This window comes from Phacochoerus africanus, chromosome 9 (assembly GCF_016906955.1).
Source record: "Phacochoerus africanus isolate WHEZ1 chromosome 9, ROS_Pafr_v1, whole genome shotgun sequence".
In the NCBI taxonomy this organism is placed as follows: domain Eukaryota; kingdom Metazoa; phylum Chordata; class Mammalia; order Artiodactyla; family Suidae; genus Phacochoerus; species Phacochoerus africanus.
Window position 1 is genome coordinate 68,749,935 of NC_062552.1, and position 14,098 is coordinate 68,764,032.

General features: G+C 36.6%; 1 protein-coding gene across 5 annotated transcripts in view; it reads right to left on the reverse strand.

Moving 5' to 3' along the window:
- ARHGAP5 (Rho GTPase activating protein 5) overlaps positions 1–14,098 on the reverse strand; it is a 138,360-nt gene that overhangs the window by 59,205 nt on the left and 65,057 nt on the right. For 3 of the 5 annotated variants that reach the window (XM_047795186.1, XM_047795188.1, XM_047795185.1), the window contains exon 3: positions 752–899. In XM_047795186.1, the coding sequence (XP_047651142.1) occupies positions 752–899 (148 nt within the window). Of the gene's footprint in view, positions 1–751; positions 900–4,598; positions 4,630–14,098 lie in introns of those variants that run through there. The other 2 variants (XM_047795189.1, XM_047795190.1) reach the window with 2 other exon arrangements.

Sequence of the window (14,098 nt, forward strand, 5' to 3'; positions counted from 1 at the left end):
CAAACTTGTGGTTGGTGGCCAAGGGGGAGGGAGAGGGACTGGGATGTACTGGGAGCTTTGTTGTTAACAGATGCAATCTATTGCATCTGGAGTGAATAAGCAATGAAAACCTGCTGTGTAGCACAGGGAACTATATCCAGTCACTTGTGATGGAACATGATGGAGGATAATATATAATGTATGACTTGGTTATTCTGCTGTACAGCAGAAATTGACAGAACACTGTAAATCAACTATAATGGGGAAAAATATAACTCAACCATATAAAGCACATCAAATTAGTGCTACTGAAAAAATAGGAATATCACAAATAAGCTACCTCTTATATATTTATAAATACTATGCATTTAAAAAAATTTCATGTACAAAATGAGTTTAAAACACAGTATTAGATATAAAATGTGAAAACATTCAAATCATAGCTGTAAATCATATCTATGATTAAACAGTAGTATAATTTAACTGAGTTACTCTAAATTCCAGAATAAGGTTAAGTTTTCACATTTTAGAATTTGACTTAGCCATTTATTAAAGAATTAAAAAGAAGTCCAACAAAAGCATTACTGATTATAACAAAACATCTTTCAAATATCAGATGGTTATACATGAGAATTAATACTCAATATGATCAATTCTATGACAACAATACACCTTTCAAATTTCGGTCTGAATCAGGAACATATGACAAACTGTTGGTGTAGCAAAAGTGAAATTTTAAATCAAATCTCTTGCAATCATACATCTATCCTACCTGTATCTTCAATAAATTCCACACATTTTTCAACAAATAGTGGTATGGGCTTCTCAGCTGTAACCAGATCTTGGAGGGGCATCCCAAAGTAATTACTTTCCCAATTTCTACGTGTTGGTGGATTGAAGTTCTTAGTTTTCTTTTTCTGCTATAAGAAAACATATTCAAGTTAAAACTATTAAAATTAATTTCCTTCAGAATAACAATAGTATTAAGCAAGGTGAATACACATTTTGTATCAAAAGAAATATCTGAAAGCTACATCCAACCTAAATATCAATATGGGATTCACTAAATAAATTAAACAGCAACTTGAGCAATGGAAACAGACAAAAAAGTGCACAGAGAAAAAAATGGCTGAAAAGAAGAAACTGTTCCCTTTGGAAAATAATAGAGAAAGAGAAACTAGGCAGAGTTAGGGAAATTAGAAAAGATCATTTTTCAGTGCCAATGAAAAGGAGAAACTGGAAGTAAGCAATGTTCAATTCACAGTTTAAGTGTGATCTTTTAATTGGTGTTTTTGTTATTTGGTCTTCAGGGCAGTTCCAAGTGAGGTTTTTGTGCATAGCTATATTAGCTATAATCACGTATCAGATGGTTATACAGGAGAATATGCAATATGATTAAGTATTATTTATTAAGTATTTATTAGTACTAAGTATTAAGGCCCAATATCATTAAGTATTAAGCATTTACTTAATACATACCAATAATTACATGGTTTTAATTATTGATTATATAATGGTTTTAATTATTGAATATATAATGAAGCTATGCAACTCCATGAACTTTTAGTGTCATTATTTGTCCTTTCTCGCATTTTCTTTCTATCCACTGACTCTCTTATGTATTAAGATAATTTTCCTAAGTAAGAGACAAAACATTTTCACAATAGTACAAAACAAAATTAAGAATTTTCAGAGTTTAATTTCAATCTTGTGTTGGAAGAAAATGGGTTCTTAATCAAAAAGCAAACATTTCAAACCCTAAAGAAACACTGCCTGGAATTCAACCCTTAAGGAGATCTGAGTCTCTGTCTTCCTTAGGAGGGTGTAGCAAGCAACTCCACAGATGATTCTATTGCGTACCCTTAGTTAAGAATCTCTATAGGAAGAGGAAGTTTCCTAAAATTCAAAGATGTCAGTGCACTTCTGCTCTTTTGACAGCCTCATTTCTTTTTAATTTTACCTATAAACTTTTATTTTCTGATATAAATCACAAACCTATTTATATTGGTCATAAGTACCATTACTGACTTACAAATTGGATAAAAACATTTTTAATCCGAAAAGTATGTGTGAGGGCAGGGGAGGGAGCATAGACAGAGCTTCCAATACCTAAAGCAACAATCCTCATTTTTAACTTCTCATTCTTTCTGGAGGAGTCTCTCCTTTGAATGCAGAAACTTCTTTCAAGCTGCAAGTTATGCAACTGATACTCTGCATAATCAATTGAGTCCTTCCTTCATTTCAATCTTAGGCTGCTCTACCTAGCAAGCTTCCAGAGCTTATGAAATTCGACTTTTTAAATCTTCATATATTATCACTCTCCAGTGATACAGACTTACATAAACTCTAGTATGTACAGATTACACACAATATAAGTAGATGTCATGAATGCTGTCAACAAAGCATTAGAGTAACTGATGTGGCTTAAGACATAGCCCAGCAAGTCAAGTATGGATGCTTCCCTACTCCTTGAAGGATATTTCTACTACCACCACCAACAAAACAATAATGTGCAAAGAAGCAGAAATGAAGAGAACTGTAACTTCAAAGCTGGAGTAGGGATACAGTGGCTGGGTGCTCTTCTTTCTCAGGAGCACTAAGCTGCTTTTCAGCCTGCAAACTGCTAGCTGTGTCATTTGATTAGAAAAGTGAAAACTAAGGAAAAGATGATTTTGTTTAGAGATAAAACAGTGGTGAAAAAGTTTACACCTAAATAGATTAATGAAAACAGCAATGCCTCGCTTATGGCAGGAACAAGAGGAATAAAGTATCTTCATTTGCAATACCATCCAAAGAACACAAAGTTGTAAAAAATGTAAGCTAGCTAGTCCTAATTGTTCCAATCAACTCTTAAGAAATTCTCTTACTGCACGAAATAATGCCATTTGCAGCACCATGGAAGCAACTAGAGATTCTCATATTAAATTAAGTAAGTCAGAAAGATAAATACCATATGTTACCACTTACATGTGGAATCTAAAATACAGCATAAATGAACCTATTTACAGAACAGAAATAGACTCAAAGATATGGAGAAGAGAGGTGTGATTGCCAAGGGAGAGGGGGAGGGAGCGGTATGGACTAGGAATCTGGGGTTAGTAGATGCAAAGTATTACATTTAGAATGGATAAGGAATGAGGTCCTGCTGTATGGCATAGAAAACTATGTCCAATCACTTGTGATGGAACATAATGGAAGATAATACGAGAAAAAGAATGTATATATATGTATATATAATGTGTGTGTATGTGTATGTTATGATTGGATTGCTTTGCTGTACAGCAGAAATTGTGGCAACACTGAAAATCAACTACACTTCAATTAAAAAAAAAAAAAAAGAGTTACCATATGATCCAGCAATCCCACTTCTGGGCATATATCCAGAAAAAACCGTAATTCAAAAACATACACACACCCCTATGTTCACAGCAGCACTAATTACACAGAATAAGACATGGAAACAACCTAAATGTCCATCGACAGATGAATGGATACAGAAGACGTAGTACATCTATACAGTGGAATACTACTCAGCTATGAATAAGAATGAAATAATGCCATATGCAATGACATGGACGGAATTAGAGATTATCATACTAAGTGAAGTAACTCAGAAAGACAAATACTATACAATATTTATATGTGGAATCTAAAATATGACGCAAACAAACCTATCTTCAAACAGAAACAGAATCACTATGAAAGAGAAAGGCTTTAGTTGCCAAGGGGGAAAGTGGATGGGAGAGGGATGGAGTCGGAGGTTGGGGTGAGCAGATGTAAGCTAATATACACGGAAGGGATAAACAATAAAGTCCTGTATAGCACAGAAAACTATATTCAATGTTCTATGATAAACCATAATGAAAAAATATCTAAAAAAGAACGTACATATATCTGTAACTGATTTACTTTGCTGTAGTGCAGAAATAAACAAAATGTTATAAATCAATCATACTTCAATTTTTAAAAAGTGGCCCCTTGGGAAAAAAATTATCCTTTTAATATTACCCTTTAGGAACTAATCTAAACTCTCAGATGACTCAAATCATTCCACTCTTACCCTTGGGGTCATGGACAAGAAGAAAAAGGAAACTGTAAACTTTATCTAGGAAGCTCTGAAAACTTTACTAAAATTGGAGGGAGTGGAGACAGGGAAGCAAAATAAAGTAGATTCTCTGGCTTATACTCAGGGACTATCCAAGTTCATAAAGTTACAAGGGCAAGTTATTATACTCAAAGTATTAATTTGAGTTATCAGCATGTGGATGACATTACCAAGAGGTTGGTTATAGATATTGAGGTAAAAAAACCCAATCAGTTATTTAATTCTGCAGTAAAAGTGAGATTCAGCACTAGTAATCTCAGGTAATAAAAGGTAAGTGACTTAGAGCATGAGATTTCTGGCAAACTCTAAAGAGATAATTTACATAATTTACTAACAAAACTTCCCTAACAGGGGAAGTGATATATACATGAGGACAAGGGTTCAATCCCTAGCCTCACTCAGTGGGTTAAGGATCTGGCATTGCCGTGAGCTGTGGTGTAGGTTGTAGATGCAGCTCAGATCCCATGTTGCTGTGGTGGTGGTGTAGGATGGTAGCTGTAGCTCCTATTCAACCGTAGCCTGGGAACTTACATGTGGATGCAGCCCTAAAAAAAAAAAAAAAGTGAATTTTGAGGAGTTGCTACTAAGGCACAACAGGATGAGCAGCATCTGTGGAGCGCTGAGACACAGATTTGACCCCCAGCCCAGTGGGATAAGGATCCGGTGTTGCCACAGCTGTGGCATAGGTCACAACTGTGGCTCAGATCTGATCCCTAGCCTGGGAACTCCACATGTCTTGGGGCAGACAAAAAAGAAGGGGGGAAAAGTGAATTTTGAGAAATTCTACATAATTCTAATATACACCCCTTAGTTAAGAGTCATTAATCTATACCTACAAATTTATACCAATTCAAAATAATTTATATAATTTAAAATATATTTCATAAACTAATCTTCTAAGGCTCGATGATTACAACTGCTATAAAATGCCATCAAGGCTCTCCAAAATCAAGAAAAAGATGAGTATAGTTGTTTGGTCATCCTTATCTATAGCTTTTGATGTCATTAATTAGAAGTGGCAGCCCCCAATTAAATAACTGTGCCAGTGAGAAAACATGATCTAATTTATGGTAATCCAACTTTTGATTCATTATTACATTTATACAAACCTGAATTTCTTCTTAAGTGCAAATACCTATGGTCTTTTTTTCTAGCTACTTGGGCAAATCTCATGTCTGCAAAAGGATATTCGATAAAATAATCATTCTATTTCACAAATAACCTAAATACTGTTCTCACAATTAGTGTCCAACAGATATTAACAACTATCATTAGCGTAAGTGGACCAGGAAAAAGGTATATAAGTAGTTCTTTATAGAATATGCTCTTTCACTTCAGTAAGATTAGCAACACAACAGAGAGTATCTTAGCAACATTCTCAAAACACAATACCTCAATTACTTCATTTGTAACCAACGAACTGAAGAAAACTTAAATAGCAAAAAACAACCAAGTATGCTTTCAAAGGACTTCCTTATTCTGTTAAATTTAAGATGGAATTCCCGAAATAAAAGACTACTGAAATGAGACAACCAGAGGTAAAATGTACAGAAAGGAAAAAAACTTAAAAAAAAAAAAAAGAAAACATCTTTAGTAAAAGACTTGATATGACTGAAAAGACCAGAATAAATTGCAAAAAAGATAGTAAGAGTTCTCCTTTCTACCATATCATTTCTTTTTTCTTTTGGTCTTTTTAGGGCCATACCTGCAGCACAGGAGTTCCCAGGCGAGGTGTCAAAGGGGAGCTGCAGATGCCAGCCTATATCACAGCCACAGAAACGCCAGATCCAAGCCGCATCTAAAACCTACACCAGAGCTCAGGCAACACCAGATCCTTAATCCACTGAGCAAGGCCAGGGATAGAACCCGCATCCTCATGGATACTAGTCGGGTTAGTTACCGCTGAGTCATGACGGGAACTCCCTATATCATTTCTATGACATAGTTCAAAAAATACCTTTGCTCCATTTTATAAAGTTTCAATCTTCCCCTCCCTGCTAGCTACAGCTTCATAATGCTACTTGCTCTTGCAGATGAACTCTGCCTAAGTCTTCTGTACTAGCTGTCTACAATTTCTCCCCTTCAATTCCCTATTATACATACTCATATCAGTCTATCACTCTCAACATTCCACTAAATCTGCTCTTATTATGTTAAGTAACGATTGTTTTGCAATAGTCAGTTCTCACCTCTTATGTTACTTGACCTTTCTTTCAGCAATCACTCTTCAGTGGACCTCAGTCACCTCTACTATCTCACTTGCTCTCCCCTTATTAATCCATTTAATTCTCCTCACCGATCTCGTAATACTGTAAATAACCCAGGCCTCAGGCCCTGACTGGGTTTTTTTCCTCAATATCTATAACCAACCTCTTGGTAATGTCCTCCATATGCTGATAACTCAAATTAATACTTTAAGTATAATATCAGCTCAGCTCTTTCTTCTAAACTAGACTCATTTGAAATATTCTACTTCACACCTTCACTTAAATGTCTATATTTCTTAATATGTGCAAAATTGATCTTCTGATTTCCTTAAAATGTACTCTGTCTTCAGCCCTCTACATCTTGGCTGCAAGCAATTTCATCCTTTCAGTTGCTCAGGCTAAAATCTTGGGATCATCTTTGATCCCTCTTTTTTCCTCTCATACTCTACTTCCAAATGTATGAGATACAGAATCTAACGACTTCTTAACCATCTTTACTGCTAATTCTTTGGTCCATACGGCTATTACCATTTTTTATATCTAGATTATTGTGTTGACTGTTCAATCAATCCTCCCTGCTTCTATCATCATCCCATACAGACCATTCTCAATAAAGCACCTAGAATGATCCAAGCTTGAATGCCTTGAACTCTGCCCCTTTATATTCTGACCTCATTTACCTCTACTTTGTATACTATTTTACTCACTTCCTCCAGCTGCATGGCTTATTTGCTTTTCTAACATGTAAGGTATGCTCCTAACCTAGGACTTTTTTCATTGGCTATTCCCTTTATTACCTTCAATGAGGCCAACACTTACTATAAAAAATTATAATCTTCCAGTCTGTCTTCCCCTAACTCCTCCAGTAATTCCAATCCCTCTTACACTGTTTTTCCTACTCACAACATTATATAGTTTTCTCATATAATTTCATCATCATCATCATTATTTTGGTAGAGGACCACTACAGTTTAAGCTCCACACCAAGACAGGGATTACTATCTACTATGTTCATCAACATACTCCCAATGACCTGGAATACCACTTGTGAAAAAGGGAAAAGTACAAAGATACTCAAGGTCTCTTCTGAAACAATGAACTTAATTTGTGGATTAAATGATCTCAACATGTACCAAGAGAGAAAGAACAAATAGGAGTAAACCATCAAGTTATAGGCATATGCTGCTGAATTCAGTAAGCTTCAAAAATCCTAAAAGCATCTAGTTGGAAGAAACTGATGATAAACAGTGGAATGAAAACATCAGGCTAGCCTTAAAGTTCTAAAGAAAACTGGAAGGCCAGAAGACTCTTCTATAGGAATATTCATGGGAAAAAGATTTGTCAAGGACTCTTTGCCTAGACAGTATGTCATTCAAATGTATATAACAAGCAACTATAGATTTATAAGCTCTCAAATATTTATATGATTAATATTTAAAGTACAGCATCCTCAAAGTCCTAAACATGTAATGAAACATCATCAATGATAACTCATATTTGGAATATCTGTTCTATGAAAAAATAAGAATAAACACTGATACTGTTAAACACAAAACTAATTCTTTTTTTTTGTTTTTGTTTTTTGTCTTTTTGCCATTTCTTGAACCACTCCTGCGGCATATGGAGGTTCCCGGGCTAGGGGTCGAATCGGAGCTGTAGCCACCGGCCTACGCCAGAGCCACAGCAACGCAGGATCCGAGCCGCGTCTGCGACCTACACCACAGCTCACAGCAACGCCGGAACCTTGACCCACTGAGCAAGGGCAGGGATCGAACCCGCAACCTCATGGTTCCTAGTCGGATTCGTTAACCACTGCGCCACAACGGGAACTCCACAAAACTAATTCTAAGTTAAATGGTACAGCTATTAAATAATATAATCTATAATTCTGTGAGTCAAGCTACAAAACGTAAAAAATAATATACCAGAACCAGAAGCTTCAATCTACCCCTAAAAGGAAGTCAGGGGTGGGAACGGGACTGAAAAATAATGTGATTATACTAATGCACAACAGGGTATCATGATATATTATGAAGGAGTAAGGATGATAAACTGAAATAGGGATTTAATATAAGCAGCTCAAAAACTAAGAGTTCCCTCCATTTCGCTCTCATTTTTTGGCTGATGAAGAATCCACCAAGTAGCAATAAATTATAGCAGAAATATGTAACTCTTTGGAAAGAGAGTAAGAAATTTTAAACTATCTCCTTTAGTTCTTATCAGATCAAGTATACCAAAAGTAATGATAATAAAGATAAGACAGTTGACTTTAACAGATTTACATATACTGATTATATGTTATTAAGAACAGGATAAATAGGAGTTCCCGTCGTGGCACAGTGGTTAATGAATCCGACTAGGAACCCATGAGGTTGCAGGTTGGATCCCTGGCCTCACTCAGTGGGTTAACGATCCAGCATTGCCATGAGCTGTGGTGTAGGTTGCAGACGCAGCTCGGATCCCGCGTTGCTGTGGCTGTGGCGTAGGCTGGCGCCTACAGCTCCAATTAGACCCCTAGCCTGGGAAACTCCATATGCCGTGGGAGTGGCCCAAGAAATGGCAAAAAGACAAAAAAAAAAAAATAAAAGAACACTTCCATCAAAATAACTTATTTCAATACAAAAATTAAAAAACAAATACCAAACTATTGACAATGATCCTCTGGGTTTAGAGGTGGGTATAGAAGGAAAGAGAAAGAAAAGGTTGGAGGGAGGTTACACAGAATTTTCACTGTAAATCATACATTTCCTTTTGTAAAGAAAATACTTTTTGAAAAGATAAAGAGTATCTGTGGTAACAAAAAAAAAGATTTTTTAAATTATACCTATAATATGTAAATTTTAATCCTTATCTTTTCAAAAAGGAAAGAGATAAGAAGTCAACCCCCCCCCCATTGGCTTCCAGTTTGACTTTTCTCTAGTCCCTATATACTCTGTCCCACACTCAAAGATTCTCCACATGTTAAAAAGTTGAGAAGTTCTGCAAATAAAGAAGCCCGTGTATCTTAACAAGCACTACCTACCCTATCTACTCCTAATATCCTCAACCCACATTTCACTGGAAAAGACACATAGGAAGCCCCCTATCTTCAGTTACACCTCTAACTGTAAACACACACACACACACACACACACACACACATATATCCCTACCCTGATTCATCTTTTCCTTCCCACAATAACTGAAGTATCCCATGTTCAAACAGCTAATATTGCCTCCCTTCTTCTTTCATAGCATCAATGTTTCTCCCCTGGGTCACTGTTATGACTATACAAATATTCTCTATTATCTCTCATCTTTAAAAACAAACATGGAAACAAAACCCTCCTTCGATCCCACACTGAACACTAGTTATGCCCAACTCTTGCTCCATTTCATAGAAAAACTTGAGGATGTCATCTACATCTACGCTACTTTTCACATCCCATTCACTCTTCACCCTACTTCCATCTAGTTTTCTCTCCCATTCCACTAAACTGCTTGTTAAGATGAGATACTTCTACACTATCAAATCAATAAGTGACTTTCCATTGTTCTTGAGCTCTCAGCAACATTCTTTCTTGACTACTTCTCCTCCCTGAACACTTGGTCTCTTGGCTCCCATGTCACTACTTTTTACTAGTTTTTCCTCCTTTCTCACCAAAGATACCTTTTTCAGTTTCAACTGCCAATAACTTCCTAGTCTACCCAAACTCAGTTCTGAGCCCTCCTTTCATCTCTAACTAGTCTCTCTTCATGTGAACTTAATCCCATAGCTTTAATTCCTTTTATATTTTGATAACTATTCCTCTGAATAATAGATTCACACATCTAGCCTTTATTCTTCCACCAGGATGTCAAAAAAGATATTTTAAACATAACATAAAAGCACAAAACAGACGTCTTGATTCCCCCTGCTCTGAAACTTTTTACCCTTAAGTCTTCTTCACTATCTCAGTAAATCTAAATCTATCCAGTTGCTTAAACTATAAGTCTAGGAGTCAACCTTGATTTTTTCCCTTTCTTTCCAGTGAATGCATGAGAGGCCCTGTTTTCCTTTTCAGTACCTGCATCTTGACACACTATCTAGCACATGATGGGTGCTCAGTCAACACTGACAGAAACAAACAAAATTATAAACAGGAACTACGGAAAGCCTTTACCATATAAGATTTCTGCTAATAACTATACAAAGTACTGTTGGCTTTTTACTAGTTGTGTGACAATTTCATTATACCTAATTATTTATTCCTATGGAGGTCATTACATACATATACCTAAGCTTAAGCATCCAAATCTAATAAAATCAGCATTCACATAAAATAATGATTCTTACTATAAAATTACAGGAAGAGTTAAACAAACAACTCTATGTGAATTCACTTAAATACAAAGTATTGTACTTTGAACAGTGTGTAAGACTAGGCACTGGCTATGTGCATAATATCCTGCTAGGTATTGCTCAGGATAGGATACACAAACCACACACGTGAAAAACTACACTGAATACACACACAGTGAGTACAAGCAAACCTGGGGACATCTGTCAATACCCTACTTGCGATAATAGTTTTGGAAGATGTTACCACTGTGGGAAACTGAGTGCATGGAATTTCTCTGAATTATTTCTTAAAAGAGTATGTCAATCTACAATTTCCTCAAATTAAAATGATTTTTTTAAATAAAAAGGTCAATGCAATAATTCAAGCAAGAAGTTATGATAACCTCAACAAAGACTGTGATGATGAAATGGAAATACGTTTTACAACAGAATAAAAATCAACCAAGTAAGATCAACAGCAAGTAGCTTTGGCCCATAGTAGCTCCTTCCCGAAAATACATTCTAACTTAATCATAATGAGGATAAGGAAGTAATATCTATGACCTGTGAGGACAAGTTTGCCTTTCCTAATGGGCAGGTAGAAACATTCCTTCTATGACCAACTTCTTGAATCTCCTAAGAATTTCCTTAAAAAACACTTTTGGCTACACAGCATTTCTCAACTTCAGCATTACTGACATTTTGACATTAGCAGCATCCCTAGCCTCTACCCAACAGATATCAATAAAAACTCCCCACCCCAGTTGTGACAGCCAAAATGTCTCCAGGCATTGACAGATGCTCCCTGCATAACTGACCCTGGTGAGAATCACTGTTCTAGGCTAATAAAAACAAGAACTTAGAACTCCAGTTTGGGAGAGGGCTACAGACATAGCCCTGGGAAGCCTGAGACTTCAACTTAAAAAAAAAAAAAAAAGCCAATACAGGAGTTCACACTGTGGCTCAGCAGTAAGGAACCTGATTAGTATCCATGAGGATGGGGCTTCAATACCCGGCCTTGATCGGTGGGTTAAGGACTCGGTGTTGCTGCGAGCTGTGGTGCAGGTCACAGCAGACATGGCTCAGATCCTGCATTGCTGTGGCTGTGGTGCAGGCTGGCAGCTGCAGCCCTGATTTGACCCCTAGCCTGGGAACCTCCATATGCCTCAGGTGCAGCCCTAAAAAGCAAAAAAAAAACAAAAAAACAAAAAGCAGTCCTCCTTTCACTGAGATTTTTTCTTAAAAAAATTAGAGGAGTTCCTGTCATGGTGCAGTGGTTAACGAATCTGACTAGGAACCATGAGGTTGTGGGTTCAATCTCTGGCCTTGCTCAGTGGGTTAAGGATCCGGCGTTGCCGTGAGCTGTGGTGTAGGTTGCAGACGCGGCTCGGATCTAGCATTGCTATGGCTCTGGTGTAGGCCAGCAGCTACAGCTCCGATTCGACCCCTAGCCTGGGAAACTCCATATGCCGTGGGAGTGGCCCAAGAAATGGCAAAAAGACAAAAAGACAAAAATAAATAAATAAATAAGAGTCAGATTAAGTCCTACTGAGGACTCTTTCAACACATCAGCTGAGATGACATTATAGAGCTAAAAGTCATAAAACTATACCTGTTGTAGAAATAACTCTTCAGGAGTTCCCGTCGTGGCGCAGTGGTTAACGAATCCGACTAGGAACCATGAGGTTTCGGGTTCAGTCCCTGCCCTTGCTCAGTGGGTTAACGATCCAGTGTTGCCGTGAGCTGTGGTGTAGGTTGCAGACGTGGCTCGGATCCCGCGTTGCTGTGGCTCTGGCGTAGGCCAGTGGCTACAGCTCCGATTCAACCCCTAGCCTGGGAACCTCCATATGCCGTGGGAGCGGCCCAAGAAATAGCAAAAGGACAAAAAAAAAACCAAAAAAAAAGAAATAACTCTTCAAGGGATAAGGGACAATTCATAGTATATAAAATTTTGGAGCACATAAAATTGACAACCCCATAAACTCACCTATAAGTTTTGGAATAGTTATAACTTCCCACTGATATAGAATTAGAGCAAGAACATGATAGTCTATGTTATACAAGTTCAGTATCTCCTTAATATATTAACTAAATATATTTTAACAATTATAATGAACGTATTGCAAAAATAAGGGCAACCTCAATAATTTGTGCTAAACATCTAATATGCTGCTATGAAAGTAAAGAAAAAACACAAAGTTTGAATAGAAAGCCATACTGAAGACATTTTACATTTGCTTTTAAATTAGTGAAAACAAGCATACCACAGACGCAACTATTTAAATTGCCTTATTAGAACATATCAATCAAAATATATTTTAAAAACTGACCATCTCATTGTATTTTACTCTGAATTTGAAAAGTAATAAATCATACTCAAAAGCACATAACAAAGAAATAGCTAATAGTAAAATATAGGCAGAAATACTCATATATCCACACTTAGACCATAAATTGATGTCGCAAGTACCAGAAGTGCTACTAAAGAAACCAATTTTTAACTTTATGAGAACTTTTAGAAAACCTTAGAACTAATCAATCACAGGTAGAATATATTTATATTTAGCCATTAGCTAGTATGAAAGCAACAGCAATAGTTACAAAATATACCTCATTAAATGCTTTCCAAATGAAATGATATGAAAGAACCAGAAGTTTTACTAACCTTGATGAAATATAAAATGTTTAATTTTAAACAAAATCAAATTTACGTGGCTGAATTTCTGAGAGCAGAGCCCATGAGCAAATCCTGCACCCTTAGCTTTTGGACAGTATTCAGGCACAGCAGGCATCCAGCAAGATGCCTGTTGAACAAAATGACAGTTTCCTTCAGTCAAAATAAATATAATTATTAAAACACACACACTTGGTTCTCTTATTACTATTAAAAAAAACCAAGCTGAAAGTTCCCTTGCAATCTAATGATTAGGACTTGGTGCTTTCACTGCTGTGGCCCGGGTTCAATTCCTGTTCTGGTGAGATCCCACATAAAACTGCTGCACACCATGGCCAAAAAAAAAAGGAAAAAAGAAGAAAGAGAGTAGTAAGAAATATAAACAAGACAGAAATCTTGCCTGCAGTAGACACTGTGGTTTTCATCCCTTTGAAATTATCCTAATCTGGGGGAAGCCAACTTCACCCAGAGCTCCAAAGGTTCAGGCCTACATTCAATTGCATAATTGTATTCCCCTAGCCAGAGTTTACTGATTAGGAATGAATAGAGGACCCAACTTAAGGCAATGAAATTGGAAAACATGTTGGTTGAGGAGTATGGGAAAGTATTTTCTCATATTTCCATTACAAAAGTAATCTTTACTCTCTGACCTAAGGAAGTGTCTGCAAGAAATCTAACCAAGGTATTCCCTCCAAATTAGGCAAAAAATAGAAAATCTGCAACTGTCAAGCAGTTCAGGACTTTGTCAAACGACCTAATTAAACAAAGTACAAAACTACTCTATCTCTATCTGATCTTTCTAGAGTAAGCTTTTTAAGCACCCTATCTTTATT